Source organism: Phyllostomus discolor, chromosome 8 (assembly GCF_004126475.2).
Source record: "Phyllostomus discolor isolate MPI-MPIP mPhyDis1 chromosome 8, mPhyDis1.pri.v3, whole genome shotgun sequence".
NCBI classification, from domain to species: domain Eukaryota; kingdom Metazoa; phylum Chordata; class Mammalia; order Chiroptera; family Phyllostomidae; genus Phyllostomus; species Phyllostomus discolor.
In genome coordinates, this window is record NC_040910.2 from 11,441,304 (window position 1) to 11,458,933 (window position 17,630).

General features: G+C 42.3%; 2 protein-coding genes and 1 long non-coding RNA gene across 6 annotated transcripts in view; 1 reads left to right on the forward strand and 2 right to left on the reverse strand.

Moving 5' to 3' along the window:
- Positions 1-1,301: 1,301 nt before the first annotated feature.
- Positions 1,302-6,682, reverse strand: NDUFC1 (NADH:ubiquinone oxidoreductase subunit C1). 2 transcript variants are annotated; one of them, XM_028520985.2, is made up of 4 exons: positions 6,541-6,682; positions 5,889-5,992; positions 4,525-4,604; positions 1,302-1,445 (listed from the first exon to the last, which is right to left on the reverse strand). In XM_028520985.2, exons 1-3 carry the CDS (start codon positions 6,605-6,607, stop codon positions 4,545-4,547), a joined length of 231 nt encoding a protein of 76 aa, XP_028376786.1. In that variant the 5' UTR covers positions 6,608-6,682; the 3' UTR covers positions 1,302-1,445; positions 4,525-4,544. The 2 variants fall into 2 exon arrangements, with proteins under 2 accessions (XP_028376786.1, XP_035887721.1); XM_036031828.1 differs by lacking the exon at positions 1,302-1,445 and adding an exon at positions 1,816-2,059.
- Positions 6,683-7,616: 934 nt separating this feature from the next.
- LOC118501920 lies at positions 7,617-10,606 on the reverse strand. Its single transcript, XR_004904573.1, has 2 exons — positions 10,391-10,606; positions 7,617-8,750 (listed from the first exon to the last, which is right to left on the reverse strand). It is a non-coding gene; the product is annotated as an uncharacterized LOC118501920 (long non-coding RNA).
- A 61-nt stretch (positions 10,607-10,667) lies between these two features.
- NAA15 (N-alpha-acetyltransferase 15, NatA auxiliary subunit) overlaps positions 10,668-17,630 on the forward strand; it is a 66,811-nt gene continuing 59,848 nt past the window's right edge. Inside the window, exon 1 of one of the 3 annotated variants that reach the window (XM_028519165.2) lies at positions 10,668-11,051. In XM_028519165.2, coding sequence (XP_028374966.1) covers positions 10,998-11,051 — 54 coding nt within the window. In that variant the 5' untranslated portion in view covers positions 10,668-10,997. The remainder of the gene's footprint in view (positions 11,052-17,630) is intronic. The other 2 variants (XM_028519166.2, XM_036031827.1) reach the window with 2 other exon arrangements.

A 17,630-nucleotide genomic window follows, 5' to 3' on the forward strand; every position in this document is an offset into this window, starting at 1 on the left:
CAAGGTGACAACAGGGTTGTGTGACCGACTTTTCCATTCCTTGGCTCTTGGCCCCCTTCCATCATCAGAGGTGCCAATGGCCTGTCGCCTCTTCCTCACACTGCTTCACTCACACACACTCTCGCACCCCTCTTCCACTTACAAAGACCCTTGTGATCACAGTGGGCCCAACAAGCTAATCCAGGATAATCTCCCTATCTCAATGCCAGCTGATTAACAAACTTAATTCCACCTGCAACCTCAATTCCCTTAGTAGATATGCAGATTCCAGGGAGGAGGACATGGTCACCTTTGGGCTCCAGTATTCTACTTATGGCGGTGACGCTCAAATCACTCTTCACCTCTGGTTCTGCATTTGTAAAATTATGAGCTTGGTCTGCATGACCCCTAAGGTCCTCTCAGCTCTATCAGCTAGGACTCCGAATTGACAAAAGCTTAAACAGTTACTGTTGTATCTGGTCTTTCACTGAATTTGGATTAAATAATTATCTAAAATAATGTAACTCTGAATGTATTTTCAGAAGTGACTTCCCACGGTCTTGCATGAATCTCCCACAGTAAGTGTTGGCCAGACCCTAAAATATACATAAAGCCAATTATAAGGCAAGAAACCTTCCACTAAACATCAGAATAGGGACACAAATAATGAACTTTTAATGTATGGTATACTGTGTTTAAATTACAAGTTAACAAAGTGGTATGTAAATAAGTTTTAATCGATACACAAGAAAGGGTTTTGATGAAGAATAAATGAGGCGTATTTCAATTTGTGCCTACTAACTCCTCCCCTCCTTTTTGAAACACTCAGGAGTTTGCATTCATTGGATGAAAGTAACACCAGCAACAAGGGGCAACAAACCTGTGTTGCCATCACCAGTCATCCTGGTGAAAATCATTCAAAATCAAAGAAATGGAGTGAGAAGAAATTCTAATAAGAGGATTCAACTTCACTTTCTGACTTCACCAAAATGACTCACCTAGAAGAAAAGAGTACTTGGGCTCTTTTGTATTTTGATTAATAAAGTAGTTCTTATTCTAAAGAATAAGTGTTATGATTAGAAATTCAAAGTTAATATAAGGAATAAATCCTTCAGCAGTGATTTTTTAATCTGTCTCCCTAGAAAGTTTTCTTACCGATGGGTCTTTGGTGACCTCTGACTCTGTTATCAGATGGTAACTTCCACAAGGAAATACGTCTAATAATACACCTTAGAATTCACATTTTCTTTTTTTTTTCTCCTTTGTTTTTATTATTTCATGTGCATTAGAATTCACATTTTCAACACTGCCATAGTATACGAAATCTGAAGAATACAGGAATATTTTTATTTTTTCACTTAATGGTGCAAAACACAAATGCTAATGACATTCTTTCACATACAACTTTTCTCTCACGTTTACAATTCAACAGACTGGAACTGCTTTCATTGGAATATGGTACATACCTATAATGGAAAGAAAAAAAAAACTATAGCAATGACCAGCAGAAATATTAAAATTAGATCATTCTAAATAATTTACCTTAGAGCAGCAAGACAAGTCTAGGAAAAAAATCCACAGAGTCTCAACCCTTCATTTTAAGTTACAACAAAAAATATTTTATTTGAACTACAAAAAAAAATAGCAAAAACATCTGGCTTTGATTTAAATACCTATTTCATTTTATCTCTTGATTGGCTGACTGAAGTAATGATATGAGCAAGGTGACATCAATAGAAAAAAATTAAGAAGTTTTGGGTAACCAAACCCTAAAGAGCCAAGTTTGAGTGTTAATATGGGAGAATAAAATATATATTAGTGATTACTATTTTATTTAGCAGATATTTACTTTAATCAACCTAATCTATGAAAGTTGAGATTTTTAAGTGTGACTTTTTATTTTCCAGAAGGATTAATACAGGGTTTATTTAAAAGGATTTATGCACGCCAGTGGGGCTCAGCTGATTGGAGCACTGTCCCACGGCCAAAAGGTTGTGGGTCTAATCCCCCGTCAGGGCATAATCCTGGGTTGGGGTCCAGGTGCATATGGGAGGCAACCAATCAATGTTTCTCTCTCTCCCTAAAAGCAATGAAAATGTCCTCAGGTGAGGATTTAAAAAAAGAGGAAATATATCCACAGACAATGATAACTTACCATACATGCCACAAAGGCATTGGGTATAGTCCCATTAGATTTAATTAAATAACATGAGTTTGGTTTCATTCTTCTTCTTTTTTTTTTTTTTTAAATATATTTTATTGATTATGCTATTCAGTTGTCCCATTTCCCCCCTTCTCTCCCCTCCACCCTGTACCCCCTCACACCCACATTTCCCCCTTTAGTTCATGTCCATGTGTCGTATTTATGAGTTCTTTAGTTTCTATATTTCCCGTACTATTCTTGCCCTCCCCCTATCTATTTTCAACCTACATTCTATGCTACTTATTCTCTATACCTTTTCCCCCTCTCTCCTCTTCCCACCCTCCTGCTGCTAACCCTCCATGTGCCCTCCATTTCTGTGGTTCTGTTCCTGTTCTAATTGTTTACTTAGTTTCTTTTGGTTTTGCTTTAGGTGTAGTTGTTGATATTTGTGAGTTTGCTGTCCTTTTACTATAGATGCCTTTTCTTTATCTTCTTTTCTTAGATAAGTCCCTTTAGCATTTCATAAAATAAGGGCTTGGTGATGATGAACTCCTTTAACTTGACCTTATCTGAGAAGCACTTTATCTGCCCTTCCATTCTAAATGAGAGCTTTGCTGGATAGAGCAATCTGGGATGTAGGTCCTTGTCTTTCATGACTTGGAATATTTCTTTCCAGCCCCTTCTTGCCTGTAAGGTCTCTTTGGAGAAATCAGCTGACAGTCTGATGGGAACTCCTTTGTAGGTTACTGTCCCCTTACCTCTTGCTGCTTCTAGGATTCTCTCCTTCGTTTTTACCTTGGCTAATGTAATTATGATGTGCCTTGGTGTGTTTCTTCTTGGGTCCAACTTCTTTGGGGCTCTCTGAGCTTCTTGGATTTCTTGGAAGACTGTTCCCTTTGCCAGATTGGGGAAGTTCTCATTTATTATTTGTTCAAATATGTGCTCAATCTGTTGCTTTTCCCCTTCCGATTCTGGTACCCCTATAATTCGGATATTGGAACGTTTAAAGGTGTCTTGGATGCTCTTAATCTTTTCCTCAATTTTTTGAATTCTTATTTCATCATGCTTTCCTGCTTGGTTGATTCTATCTTCCTTCTGGTCCACTGTATTGTTTTGAGACTCATATTCCTTCCTTTCACTATTGGCTCTCCTCCGCGAGTCTTCCTGCATCTGTTTTATGGTACTCTGCATTCTTTCATCTAAATTTCGTCCAAAATCCACCAGTTCCGTGAGCTTTCTGATCACCAGTGTTTTGAACTGCGCATCTGATAGATTGGCTAATTCTTGGTCGCTCAAAAGGATGAGTCCTGGGGGACTGACCTGCTCTGTTGAAAACATGGTTTTGTCCCCCCCCCCCCCCCCCCCCGTCTCTCCTTTTTTTTTTTTTTTTCCAGTCTGGTTGCTCTTGTTACGGTGGGGGGCGGAGCCTTAGGTGCTCACCAGGGTTGGGCACCCTGGTCGCTAGATTGTGACGTTATATGTGGGGGCGGGGCGGGAGCGGGGCGGGAGAAAACAATGGCGGTAGTTCCGTTCCCCTGGACTCCGACCCTTGTCTGGGCTTCCGGGCCGCGAGCTCTGCCCTGGTCCACAATCGCTGCCCCTCTGGGTCTGCCAGCCGCAGCTTGCGTACTCAGGGATCACCGCTGCCTTCTTGCGCCCCCGGATGGCTTTTGCGCCGATTTCGCGCCAAACCTTCCCCCGACCTCCGCGCGCCGCCGACCCGAGCCAGCCCCGCTCCCGCCCGGCTCGTCTTCTCCTACCAGTCCGGATGAACGCGTCTACTTCAACTTCTTGGCTGCCCGACTTCCATTCAGATAAATCCTCTGCCGGACCTGGGTGTTATTCTGATAGTAAATTATTGTTGTAAATTATTGGTTTTCTAATCTTGGTTGTGCGAGGAGGTACGGTGCGACCACCTATTCCTCCATCTTGCTGGAAGTCCCCCGAATTTTTTAAACATATTGTCAGGCTTGGTTTCATTCTTCTTTAAAAAGAATTACTGATTGACTTTAGAGAGAGGAGAGAGAGAGAGAGAGAAACATCGATTTGTTGTTTCACTTCTTTATGCATCATTGGTTGCTTCTTGTGTATGCCCTGACCAGGGATTGAACCCACAGCCTTGAGGTATCGGGATGAAGGTCTAACCCACTGAGTCACTCTGCCAGAGCCTGGTTTCACTCTTAAACATAATTTTCTTTCAACATAAAGCACAATGGTTAAAAATGTTTATATTAAGTGATGATAGAGCCAAAGTACTAAAAATTCATAAATTTGTCACAGATGGGAAGATAGGTGCTAAGAAGCATAAACCTAATACAAACCCCGTCCCAAAATAACATTACTTAAAAAGAGTTCATATTAACTTGCAAAATCTATTCATTCTATAAAAATTGCATACTTACTGTATTCATATTTTAAAAGTTTATTCCAACCCATTTCTTCTTTTATACTCTAAAACATCCTCTCTATGTTGCTGGATGAGCTAGAAGGAGGTAACAATTACAATTAGAAATGTAATCTTTCTGTCAATTAAACAGGAGGCTAATGTTGATATTTTGCAAAGGAATAAGGATAGATGAAAAGAGCTACAACTATTCTAGTTAGAAATAAAAAGTTGGGAGATGCAAAAGTCCAAAAACTAAGAAAAGTATATGCCTGTTCATTGTAATTTGATAAGACAACTCTTAAAAGTTTAATTTTTACTTTTGCCAAGTAAGTTACTTCATTCAGTGGGTAGTTAACCGGATGCCTTACCACGGAGGAGCTAAACCCACACAGCAAAGTAGGCCTTGGTCAGTGAATGGGGTCCAGGCTTGCTGGTGGGTGGGAATTACACTTCTAACCTTAGAAATTTGATGCTGGGGGTGAATGAATAACCCCACACCCACTCTATGTGTATTGATTAGACGTTTCAGAGGACCGCCACTTTTTCAGAACCACTGTCTGACGGAATATGCAACTGGAACAATGGTTGATGTAGGGTGACATTCGCCCCAATTAAAGATTTAATTTCAATCAGAGCTCTCAGAAGCAATCACACTCCTTTTTAGGAAAACTTCAAACGAGGAATGTATAAATTGGTCTGTAGTGCAGCCAGCTCTGAAGTTAGGGAGAACAGGGTTCAGCAAACTAATTTCTCCAAGTGTTTTCTTCATCTGTTACAGGTCAACAATAAGTGTTTACCACATAGTGTTGAGAAGATTAAATGAGTGTTTGCATATAAAGCATTTGGCATGTTGTAAAGACCAAAAAGCCCCACAAAACAAACAAACAAACAAACAAAAGCCTGCTACATACCTACATACTCAGTACAATTTCCGACAATGTGTCATACAAACCAATGACTAAAATCTTATGTTTTGGAAGTCTAATGGGGTTTAATTTGTAATAACTTGTTCATTGATGGTTTGTCTCCATGGCATCTGAAAAAAATGCTTTCATAAAATCCCAAGCAACCTCTATCTTCATTAATAAATAAAATAAAGGATAATATGAGTAATACTGCCATTGGTGACAAAACCATGCTAAGTAACAATGAATGACAGACATTTCAACTTCATCAGATCTTATCGATGCCAATGAAATTTGTAGTCCTTGAGATTCCCCTCACGGAGAAATATGTCACCAGCAATTGTATCCCTACACTACCGCGCCGGAGATCAGCTCATGACTTTCAATCTCACACGGACGTTCCTCCTCCCCGCTGGGCTGGGGGCGCACGACGCACGCGAACACGGGAACACGGGAACACGGGAACACGACTCACATAGATCCACAGGAAGGCGGAAGTGCCCAAGGTCAACCCCACTTTCAGCCAGTCGGGTTTGTCATGTAGCGGCTCTCGAACATAGAACTTTGACCGCGCTGACGCTGGAAGGGGACAGAGAGTCTGTAAATCAGTAATTTGTCACCTTGCTGGGAAAACACCTAACATTAACAAGCGCGTTGTCGCATTTAATTTTCTCATTCACCGCCCCCCCCACCCCCCGCCCCGGCTTAAACTGCCAAAGAAACAGGTTCAAAGAGGTCAAGTAACTCGTCCTGGGCCACCAGCAGAGCCAGAGCGGTCGCCCTGCCCCTCGGGCGCCTTCAAAGCCTGGTTTACTGGTTTTTGCGGACCCTCGGAAGGCTCGGGAGGGGGCGACCCCCAGGAGAGTCTCCCCTCCTGCAAAGAGGGGGTCGGGGGGACCCAAAGCCCCTCACGCGCACCAAGAGGGGAAAGGGTGGCACTCGGAGGAGGGTCGGCGGAGCGTGACGGGGAGCGGAGTTAGGGGTGGGAGTAGACGTGGGCTCCGGCCGGCGAAGGTCACGGCAGGACGATCCCGGGCCGGAGCCGTTCCCTGTCTCCGCGAGCTGGGTTCACCCTGGGAAGGACAGGCGGGGAGGCCAGGTCGGCCTGCACAAGGAGGGATACTCACAGCCCCCCGGGAGCCTGGCCGGGGCGAGCAACCTAGGGAGGGACCGCAACAGCGTGGACGGCGCCATCTTGCCAGCCCGGACCCCGCCTCCTCGAGCCGGGTCTCTCCCGGAGTCGGCTCCCGGCCGAGCGCCCCCTGGCGTCTGGAGGCGCGGGGCTCGCCGGCTCTGCAGCCGCGCCGCAGAGGCTTTAACTGAGAATCACAGTTACCGCCAAGTGCTCCCACTCCTCTGCTCCGTCTCCTGTCTGTAAAATGGGGGGTTAGGAAGGAAATTATTAAAGCTGTAGATGGTAAAGAAGGGAGCAGGGCGAGGAGGAGGTAGTTTATCTTCTTCTCTGTCCTCTGAGAGTTTATTTCAGACCCCTCCCCTAGGGACACTCACCAAGAGATTTACTATAATCTACCGTCAGAAGCCAGAAAACTGAAAATGAAGTGTTGTGTTGGATAATAACACGTTGATTGACTTTTGTGTTCCGGGTACCGTGTATGAATGCATCATATAGTTTACGTGCATTGTCTCCTTTCATCTTCCCAACGACTGCATGCCATGCCATGATTATCTTCAATTTACAGCTGGAGCTCTAAGAAGACAAGCTATTCATCCAGGCTGACATACTACACTTCACATTTTGGAAAGCCCTCCTACAGTTCCTGAAGTCTGTTTACTCGCACTATCATAGTAAAGCCTCACAACCCTGTGGGGAGAAGAGAAACCTCTCATTTTAAAAGAAGTTTTCTGACTTGCTCTAGATCAGCCCGCTGGGGGAGGTGGGTGGGGCTCAGGTTCAGGTCTTCTGATCCGGGAGTCAGAGGTCCTCCTTAGCCCACCTAACAGGCTGGGACAGTCTCCTGAGGCCTTGAGCTGAAGGGCAGGGTTCAAAGTGCCATTCCTGCTCACACCTTTTTAGCTGTATGATTTTTAGGCAAATTACTTAACCTCTCGGTGCCTCAACTTTACATCTGTAACATTAAACCTATCCTATAGGATCCTATAGGGTCGTTGGGTGGCCTAGTTTTTAAAGTACTGTACTTGGTTTTGCCTATTCAAAGACATCATATTTGACCCACAGGTTTTGTTTTTCACAATCGAACCAGATTTTTGTGCACTGAATTCTCATTTTGATTCGATGTCTTAAGACCTTGTAAAAATACGTATAGGTAAAATTTTAATACCTTAATCCTTCCAGCCTTATGTCATTTGGGCTCATTTTAAAAGCAAGATAAATGTTAACACATCTCTTTTCCTTCTATATTTTCTTTAACTATGATACTGAAAAAGAAGCTTGACCAAAAATTATTAACCTCAGAGTAAAATGATTGTATGATGCTTTCTGGTTCATTCTTATGTGTAACCGATGGCTACATCGATTGCTGAACTGTGAATCACTTTATAGTCTGTAACCTAGTTTCAGCCTCCTGGACTCACGCTCATGTAAGCACACTGCTCAGCTAACATGCTGACTCAGTCGCTGGTTCTCAACTTCGCCTCTTCTTGTCCACTCAGCAACCCTTCAGCCATATATCCTTTCTACACCATCCCTTGGAAACTTGTCCTGACACAGCTTTTGCTAGGATCCAACAAGTCAGAACAAAAGCCTCCGTTTAGTCAGAGCACACAGAGCCAGGAATCGAATTGCAAATTTCAGTACTACTACTGGAAAAGGCTGTTTTGTTCTTTTGGCCCTTGGAAGCCTTACTGGTGTATATTTTGGGAAAGTGATGAAGTATAAGCACATTTCTCTCAGCGTGTTAGAGCTGATGGAACCCTACACTTGGAGTGGGCAGCCGTAGGTGAAACCACGTCTTGAAAAGAATCCTGGTGAAGCAGTTCCAGCCAGGAGCTAATAGGTCTGATATTTTGGCAGAAGTTGCTACATCTTTAAGCATCTCCAGAATTTGAATGCTAAAACCTTATTTATGGCTCAGGCAAAGGAAGAAGAGATTTGAATTAGCAGCTAGAAAACCAGAGATTTAGTCCCTCTACATACATCTTTTGTGGAATTAAAGTTCGCAGGATGAGTGGTTTACATTTTTATTTTTGGTTGATTTTGGGGGGAGGTGGCATTTGACAGTAGTCATATGCAAATATTTGGGGTAAGATGAAGTCACCACCGCCACTGTCATCATCATTTAGCCTCGGATATGTTCCCTTCCTGCATAGCTGTCATTCACAGCATAAATAGAATCTCCATCTGTCCAATAGTGGTGACCTATTAGAGTAGATATTTTATTGTTGAGTTCAGGCTATCAAGTCACTGACTGTGTGGTCCAACTGTTATCTGTACGTGTAGTCCATTTTAACTAGGATATGATTCAGATAAATGTTGACTCACACTAGTATTCACTGAATCTTAAAAACTGGTATTTGTTATCAGCCAAAAAGAATAACATTTGCCAAACTATATCGCTGGCTCAACTATTTAGGTGCTTAGCTTCTGATGGAAACTAGTATTTGTTTTAAAGGGGACAGTGAAGTTCAAATATTACTACAAATTAACTGTTTTTATGAATTCTAAGTTCATTCTTAGTTTTATTTTTTAAGTTAAGATTAAAAAACTGGCCATATTCCAAAATAATTTCCTTAATGAAACTTTTGAAGAGAGATCACAGAAACTGAGGCAATTCCAGGCTTTGACTACTAAAACCTTATTAATGGCCCATGCAAAAGGAGAGGGAGTTGGAGATAGCAGAAAACCCCAGCATTAGTCCCAGATTTTTCCACTGGGAAACATTAACTCACATCTTCCAGAGAGGGTGAAGGAAGAGGAGGTGAAACCAATAAAATATCTGGGTAAATAAATTTAAAAGAGGAAAGCTATGGCACATATTATTTAATGATTCACGATGCAAATAATGCTATGGATCAAATTCAGGATCTGGAGAGAAAATAAAAAATACTCAAGAGGCCCTGGCTGGTGTGGCTTAGTGGGTGGAGTGCCAGACTGCGAACCAAAGAGTGGCAGTTTGATTCCCAGTCAGGACATATGCTTGGGTTTTGGGCCAGGTCCCCAGTAGGGGGCGAGCGAGAGGCAATCATACATTGATGTTCCTCTCCCTATTTCCCTTCCCCTCTCTCTGAAAATAAATAAATGAAAATCTTTACACCAAAAATAATCAAGGGTAAAAATGGCTCATACGATGTGAAAAATTGTAGATCAACAATGGAATGCCACTTTTAAAGCTTAGTTCAGGCGGGTGGGTGGAGGTGGAAGAGTGTACAAGGGGATAAATGGTAATGGAAAAATACAATAAAAATAAACTACTAAAAACATTTAGTTTTACTGTGATTGTTAATGAAATGACATATATGTGGAAGAGGCCCTAGTGGACATCTGGTCCGACCCTGCCTACTGCAGCGGTTTCCTAGTATCTTTGGCAGATACCCTTAGGCTTTTGAGATTTGAGGATTTCTGGTGATGGGGGGGAGTTCAAGGAGCCACAATGGAAAGCACTAGCTAGACGCCAGCTCCATGGGAGTCAGGGTCCCTAATTCTACTACCCGAAGGTGACTCAGACAGTCGTCGACCTTGCAATGTATGGATTCAAGTATGAAATAAAAACACACTTTTGCATTCATATGCTTCTTGGCAGTGCAAAATGACACTTTGGATCTGGCTGACTACCTTTCCAGGCTTGTCTTAAGGAACAATCTAAATCACCAGTACTCCAACCAAGTCCTTTTAATTGCTCAGCTGTTTCACGTTTATTAGACTCCATTAAGCACCCTTCTCTCCATATGTTTATAAGTCCCCCACTGGCGTGAAGCCTTTTCCTCTCCGCTCCCCACCCCCGTGCCCCCTCACTTAATTAGGCACTTTGTCCATGATCAAACACAGCGCTCCTTGAATACCTGCATTTTAGCACTGCAAGCTCAAGCTATGATCAGTCGTGAAAGTCGATTCAGTGAACGAAAGGGCAGTCTAACAGCGGGAAGGCTATTTTTTATAGGCGATCGGAACCAAAGTTGACCATTCAGCCCTAGCTTCTTGGCCGCCTCCAAAACCCTCGGCTGCGATAGGATGGGCGGGGCCTGGAGCCATCCTGCCGGCCCCGGCCCGAGGCGGGCCTCCAAGTTTCCCAGCAAGCTCCAGGACAGAAGAGGTGGGGAAAGGAGGTCATCGCGCCTGCGTGCTGGAAGGTGTGACCCGGGTGCGAAAGCCCTTCGCGTCCGCCATTTTGGCTGCTTCTGTCGGTCTGTTCAGTTACCACGTGAACCGCCGACGGAGACCCGTGGTGGGAGGGGGGGGAGGCGGCGGCAACGTTAAGTGAGAAAGGAAAAAGGACAACGAGGGGAAGGGGGTGTCGGGGTTGGGCGACGCTGTGACACCCGAGGCCTGGTGGTGGCGGTGGATCAAGGCAATCAAGGCTGAAGCAGCCAGGGAACGGCGGCGGCGGCGGTCGGACAAACACACTGACCGAGCCGGGCGGTGGCGGGAGCAGCGGGAGGAGCCGGAACGATGCCGGCCGTGAGCCTCCCGCCCAAGGAGAACGCTCTCTTCAAGCGGATCTTAGTAAGTGTGAAGCTCCGAGCAAGCAGTGGGAAGGGTTCAGCCGGTACCGGGGCCTGTCACCCGTAACCTCGGCCGGACGGGCACCGAGCCACCGTGGCCCGGGACCCCGCCTTCCTACTCTTAGGCCGAATGAACTGTCTCGTCCCCTCCTTGTGGTTCCCACTTCGGTTCGTGCGCGTGGGACCCGAGGCTCCTTCCTCCCATCCCCTTGCTTCGGAGGCCGTGGTTCCGGACTAGGCCCTGTTCTCCCGGCTTCTACTTTGCCGGTTTTCATACACCTCACCGAGCGAAGGGAGGACAGGCCCAGCCTTTCGGAGGGAAGCCGGCAGTACGGGCCAGGAGTCACGGCCCGGGTGGTGCGGGAACCCTGCCGGCAGATCGGGGTGGTACCCTTGGAAGGAACAGGTGGTGCGGATGCGGCACAGCTCATTCATTGCCCGAGCGCGGCTTTCCCTCCGTCGTCTGTCCCTCCCTCTTCCTCTCCTCCTGGGATTCACCTGTCCCCGCCCGGCTCAGAGTCACTGAATGACCTGAAAGGAGGGAAGGAAGGAAGGAGTTCAGAAGAGAAAAGGAAGCTTTCTATACGACTCTCTTTTGGTCAGTTGCATATTTGAGTCTCCAGCTTCTCGGCCTCTCTTTTTAACTCCTTTCTAGAGTAGGAAAGGGACATTAATTTCTTGGTTTCTGAGCGGGAAACAGCCCCACCCCATCATTCTCCCGGGGAGGTGGGGCACCTTGCGTGGGGGCGGTCCGGTAGGAAGTGAAAAGTTAAGAGCTTTTAGTTGAGACGTTCTAGACTAGGGTTTTTCTTGCAGGCGAAAGTGCATTAACACCGATGGAAAAATTTAGCAGCAGAGAAAAGAGAATATAAGAACTTTTGAGGTGGATCTCTTGACACTTAAAACTCACTCATTCCTTACGTTTCGAATGTGTGCGATGTTCTCTCCTTTTTTTGGTACCATAAATGCACTGATGTTTGGAGGGACTGTTTACATCGAAAAATATATCTTGTCTCCTTGCACTATAATGAACACATTGTAGCACGTTGTTTGTTTGTTTGTTTGGCACTTAGTATGTGGCTTGCTCTTGCATGCAAACATTTCTTGTGAAAGAATTAACTATATTTGCCAAGCTTAAGACTTTTAAAGTTTGGAGTGTGTGTACCAAAGTGTTTGCTTTTTCTCTTGCAGTTTAAATTTATTTCGCTTGTTTGAAAAGTAGAGCGATTCTGGGGATCCAGTTTTTCTAGAAATAAGGAAGAGTAATCCACGTTGAACTAACTTTGATTTTACAAAAATATACAGATTTAGTGGATTCATGTTGAAAGACATCAGAAAGTCACATCCAATACCATATAACTCTTAGCTTCCTTGAAATCCTTATTGCCATTTTATTTAAGACTATTTAGAATGTAGGTGGGATTATAGTATAGTTTTGCCAGAACACTTTATTTACTTCTAAACCATTGAAAAGAGAAATTGGTGTGTAGCTTCAAATTAAATAATTTAAGAGTAGCAGTTTGTATTTAACCTTCCCCAATTCTTTTCTTACATTTTTTAGAAAGATTTTATTTATTTTTAGAGAGAAGGGAAGGGAGAGAGAGGGGGATTGAAACATCCATGTGTGTGAGGCAGTGGGGACCTGGCTCACAACTGAGGCATGTGCTGTGACTGGGAATCGAACCAGCAACCTTTCACTTCACAGGTCAGTACTCAGTCCACTGAGCCACACCAGTCAGGGCCAGTTCTTTATTTTGAAAAGCTTCAAGCTGAGAGAAGAGTACAAAAAGCACTCGTAAACCCTTTACTAGATTTAATATTTAACATTTTGCTGGATTTGCTTTCTCTTTCCCCATATATAAGAAATAAAAGTGAGTTGCAGACATTCATAATACTTCATTCCAAAATGCTTCAGCAAGCATTTCCTAAGAGTAAGGCAATTGTTATATAAAACCATAATATCATTATTAATCATTCCCTAATATTGTTTAATACCCAGTTCATACTCAATTTCTCCCAAGTGGTAGAGTAGCACTTTTTTAAAAATCAAACTTTATTTTGAGATAACTTATAAGGTCACACGTATTTTAACAAAGAATACCTTGAACCCATCCAGTTAATACAATGCTAATGTCTCCCATCCAAGTACTCACCAGGCCCGACCCTGCTTAGCTTCCGAGATCAGACGAGATCGGGCGCGTTCAGGGTGGTATGGCTGTAGACAATGCTAATGTCTTATAAAACTATTTCAATGTCGTAGCGTTGATGCAATCTACCGATCTTATTCATATTTCTCTATTTTACTTGAACTCCTTTTGTGTCTTTAGTTCTATGCAGTGTTATTAATTTGTATAGATTTTACAACTACCACAAGTCAATATGCAGAACAGTTCCAACAGCTCCAGGATCCCTCTATTACCATCCACACCCACCTCCCTCCCATCCTTTCTACTCCAAACTCTGGCAACTGCTGCTAATTTGTTCTCTATTGCTATAGTTTTGCCATTTCAAGAATGTTTACTAAAAAGTATATAACTTAGGATTGGACTCTTCATGCAACGTGATTCTTTTGAGATTCCTCCAAGTTGTTGGGTATGTCAATAGTTTGTTCCTTGTTACTGATGAGTAGAATTCTCTGAAACGGATTTACCACAATTCAACTTCATAGAATAATAATTTTTGGTTAAGCATCATTAACAAATTGTTTGGTAGTGGTTGTAGTGCAAAACGTTTAATTAAATTGCTAAAGTCAAAGTGCTAAAGGAATACGGTGTATGCAGAAGAAACGTGAAAATCACACTAGGTGAAAAACAAAGGGGGTATGATGTGTCCTTAATTGTTCTTTTACATTGGGAAAGGAAAAAAATATTACTAACCAAAAGTAAAATTAGTATTTCCTTTTTCAAAATTGTATTTGCTTCCTCAGTTGTTGTAACGGTTAGTTCTTTTGACTGTAAGCCTTTTCTCCCTGTTGGATAAAGAAGAAGTTGGGCGTACTGTAGCAGGGGTGTCCAATGCACGAGGTCCAGGATGGCTCTGAATGCAGCCCAACACAGCATCGTAAATTTACTTGAAACACTGTGAGATTTTTTGTGATCCCGTGTCGCAGTGTATTTAATGTGTGGCCCAAACAACTCTTCTTACACCGTGGCCCAGGGACGCCAAAAGGTTGGACCCCCTCCCTGCCAATGCCCTGTAATCAAATGTTGCTGGGTCGGTAACCTAAATCATTTCAGCAGCATTCAGTTTTTGAGCTACTATGTTAGTTGTACTATACTTATTTGTAGTAAACTGTGTAAGAAATGAGATTAGTTTATATTTTAAAAAATTTGAAACTTCAATTTCAAAAGAATGAAGTATATTTTGCCTTAATTTTTTCAGAGAAAAGCTGGCTTACACAACAGTTTGCAAAAAAATTTCACTTTCTGTAGTGGATTTGCCTGGCTTGTTCTAGTCTAGTTGATATCTAAAATTTAATCTTGTTGCATAGTTGGCCCATTTTTTTCCCCCACATTACTGTTTTCTGACTATAAAACATTATCATAAACTGGTCAAAATGACCAGAAATGTGTCTTGTTTATAATTCGTCTAGCACAAGGGCAAGGGATGAATTTAATGTGATATATATTATGTAGGGATTTAGTTTAAAGAAAAGATGTTTGTGTTTGCCAGAAGTGGTTTTGTGGGGTGTTTTGTTGCTGTAATGACACTATTTTAACAATTTGAAAAAATAGTCGTTAAAAAATTATGGCTTTGCCTACTCTTGATGTGATTTGTTTATGTAAACAGTTTGAGAGGTTTTTCGGATTTTTACACTACTTTCTCAGGATGTGAAGGGTGAAGGGTGGGAGAAAAGTGGCTGTCAGGGAAAATCCACACCTCTTTATTTTTTAGCCCACTTGGAAAAGTTAGACATGCTGTCTTGCCTTTCAGTCCAGGTTTGCTAGATTGGTAACTGTTGCTGCTTTCTTTTTCTTTAAATGTTAATGTGAGCTGTAAGAAAAACATCTAAGTTGGGAGTACTTAAAATATTGTACATCATTAATCTATTTTTGGACTTTTGCCTGAATGATTTATGTTGTTAGTTTAAAGTCTAAAGGACAAAATTTTCCTTTCCTGGAAAAGTGGTAAGAGGAGTAGCTCAGCAGGGTGATAATATTTGTGATTTATTGAAAACTTAACATCTGTACTGCAGAATACAACTTTCTGCAGTTCTACATCCGCTCTGTCCAATATGATAGCCGTTAGCCACAGGTGGCTATTGTATACCTGCAAAATGGCCAGTGGGATTGAGGAACTGAATTTTTAATTTTAATTAATTTAAATTCAAATAGCCACATGCGAGGGGCTATATTTTGGACAGTTAACAGACAGTGTCTCCGGGGTGGACATGGCGCCCTGTGCGCCTGGAGGGCTGGGGGGCTGCGGGGCAGCTGGCCTTACCTGAAGGGGTCGCTTTGCTTAGTGCGCGTTCTTATTTTTTAAAATGATTCTGCTTCTGATGATGCAGTTCTCTCAGAGCAGTGATTCAGGTAAGGTCTTTTTTGATCATATAAGTGTTTTTGGACCAAAAAAAAGAAAACTAGGTCATATAAGGGATCATATGCAAAGAAGTGTCCAGAATTTTCTCTCCCAGATACCTGCATGGCTCATCTCTTCTTTTAGAATTCTGCTCAGATGTCCTCTAAATGGGATATACTGAGGCCTTCTTCAACCAGGACAAGTCCTCCCCAATTCAACCTTCCTACTTTCGTTTTGATTTCTTTTTTCTTCATATTACCTATCATCATCTGACATATATGTATACAAGTAATTTGCTTATCATGTCTTGCACAATTAAAATGTAGGTTTTATGAGAATAGGAACTTTGTTCTGTTCATTGCTGTGTCCCAATTGGTTAGAATAATGTACCGTAACAGATGTAAGACACATTTGTTGCATGAAATGAGTGTTAAGATAGTGACTACAGGGCCAGAAAGAAAGAGCTTTGGACTGTGCTTGCAGAGAGATTTTCGTAGAAGGGAGTGAGGCTGGGCCTTGGCTTTGTAGAGCACAGCACTCTGTGAGGTAATTGTAGGGTATCAGGCCGAACCTGTATTGCCTGGTAAGAACTTGGAAGTTTCATTTGTGAATGAATCATAGTATTAGTTTGTTTACATGGCCTCTCCCCTACCACAAAAGCATAATAAGAGGAAATTTGATTTTTAAAAAATTGTTTCAGCATCGGAAGAAAAATGGCATCGGGATTCAGTGAGGATGTTTGTTGTGAGGAGCTTGCTGAATCAGATACCACAGCTTTTTTTGCAAGGCTCGGTCATCTGTGGTTTCATGAAGCTCTACAACTGGGTCTGACAGTCAGAGTGAGGGCCTCTGTGTGTGCTGCTCTGACTACAAGATGTTAGAAGGGGGAATTTCTCTAGTTTAGAGGTCCTTTGTGAGTCACTTTGAGAAAATGCAAAAAATCAAGTTGAATTCTTAGAATTTGGAAAGGTGTGCTGGAAGCTGGGGTGTCAGAGCAAGCCATTGAAGTAATCAGCCTAGCCAGCCATCAGCATTCACACCTAAATAAAACTGTGCTCTCTACTTACAGGCAGCAGCCACATTGAAGGAAAACTCCATATTCTTAGTGAAAATTGTTTTGAGGAGAATGTCATTTGCCAGTGCTAATGGCGAGAAGAGCAAGTAAAGCGGTTTAAAAGAGTAATGGTTCTTAGTATAAAAATCAGGGTGTGAAGGGGAGGGAATTTTATGCTGTGATTGTGTTTTCGACTCTTGGGAACTTCCCTGGTATGTCTGCGCTGTTTGTGGTGATGCATGCTGCATAAACCTGAATTGAAGCTGTAACTTTAAAAAAACTAGTTTAACTTGTTCTGTATGTTTTTTTTTTCCTCTTAGGTAAGCTGTGAATTATATTGTTCAGTGGTTAATTGGGAATTAAAATAATTTCTTAAAATTGTAATTAATAAAAGCAATCTTTTGGGCTATTTAAAAGTAAAATAAAAATTGCACTGTAGAAAAGAATGACAGGTTAATGTTTTTAGTACCTGATATGCTCTATTTCACTGAGATTTTCTTTGCTTAGTAAAATAGGAACACACTGTCAGTTGGTATAACGTGAAATTTCTACTGAAACCTACTGGTAAAATTGTGATCTTATTTTTTTAATTGAATGTATTGGGGTAACATTGATTATAAAATTATATAGGTTTCAGGTGCATAATTCTAAAATATATCAACTGTATATTATATTTTGTGTTCACTGCCCCAAGTCATTTATCCCCCTTTATCCTTTTCTACCTCCTGCAGCCCCCAACCTTTCCCTCTGGTAATCACCATACTGTTGTCTATGAGTTTTTTTCTTAATCCTTTCACCTTTTTCACTAAGTCCCCCAACCTTTTTCCCCTCTGAGAGCTGTCAATCTGTTCTCTTTATCTCTCTGTTTCTGTTTTGTTAGTTTATTTTGTTCATTAGATTCTGCATACAATTGAGATAATATGGTATTTGTCTTTCTCTGACGTGTTTCACTTAGCATGGTCCATCCATGCTAAGGATGGACTTCAGGTCTGTCCTTGGCTGTTG

Excerpts from the sequence above, each read along its gene's own strand:
- NDUFC1 (XM_028520985.2), bottom strand. The coding sequence starts at position 6,607 with ATGGCGCCGTCCACGCTGTTGCGGTCCCTCCCTAGGTTGCTCGCCCCG. Across the intron at positions 5,993-6,540 it reads GGCCAGGCTCCCGGGGGGCT|CGTCAGCGCGGTCAAAGTTC; the intron begins GTGAGTATCCCT and ends GTCCCCTTCCAG. Across the intron at positions 4,605-5,888 it reads CCGCCTTCCTGTGGATCTAT|CTCATCCAGCAACATAGAGA; the intron begins GTGAGTCGTGTT and ends ACCTCCTTCTAG.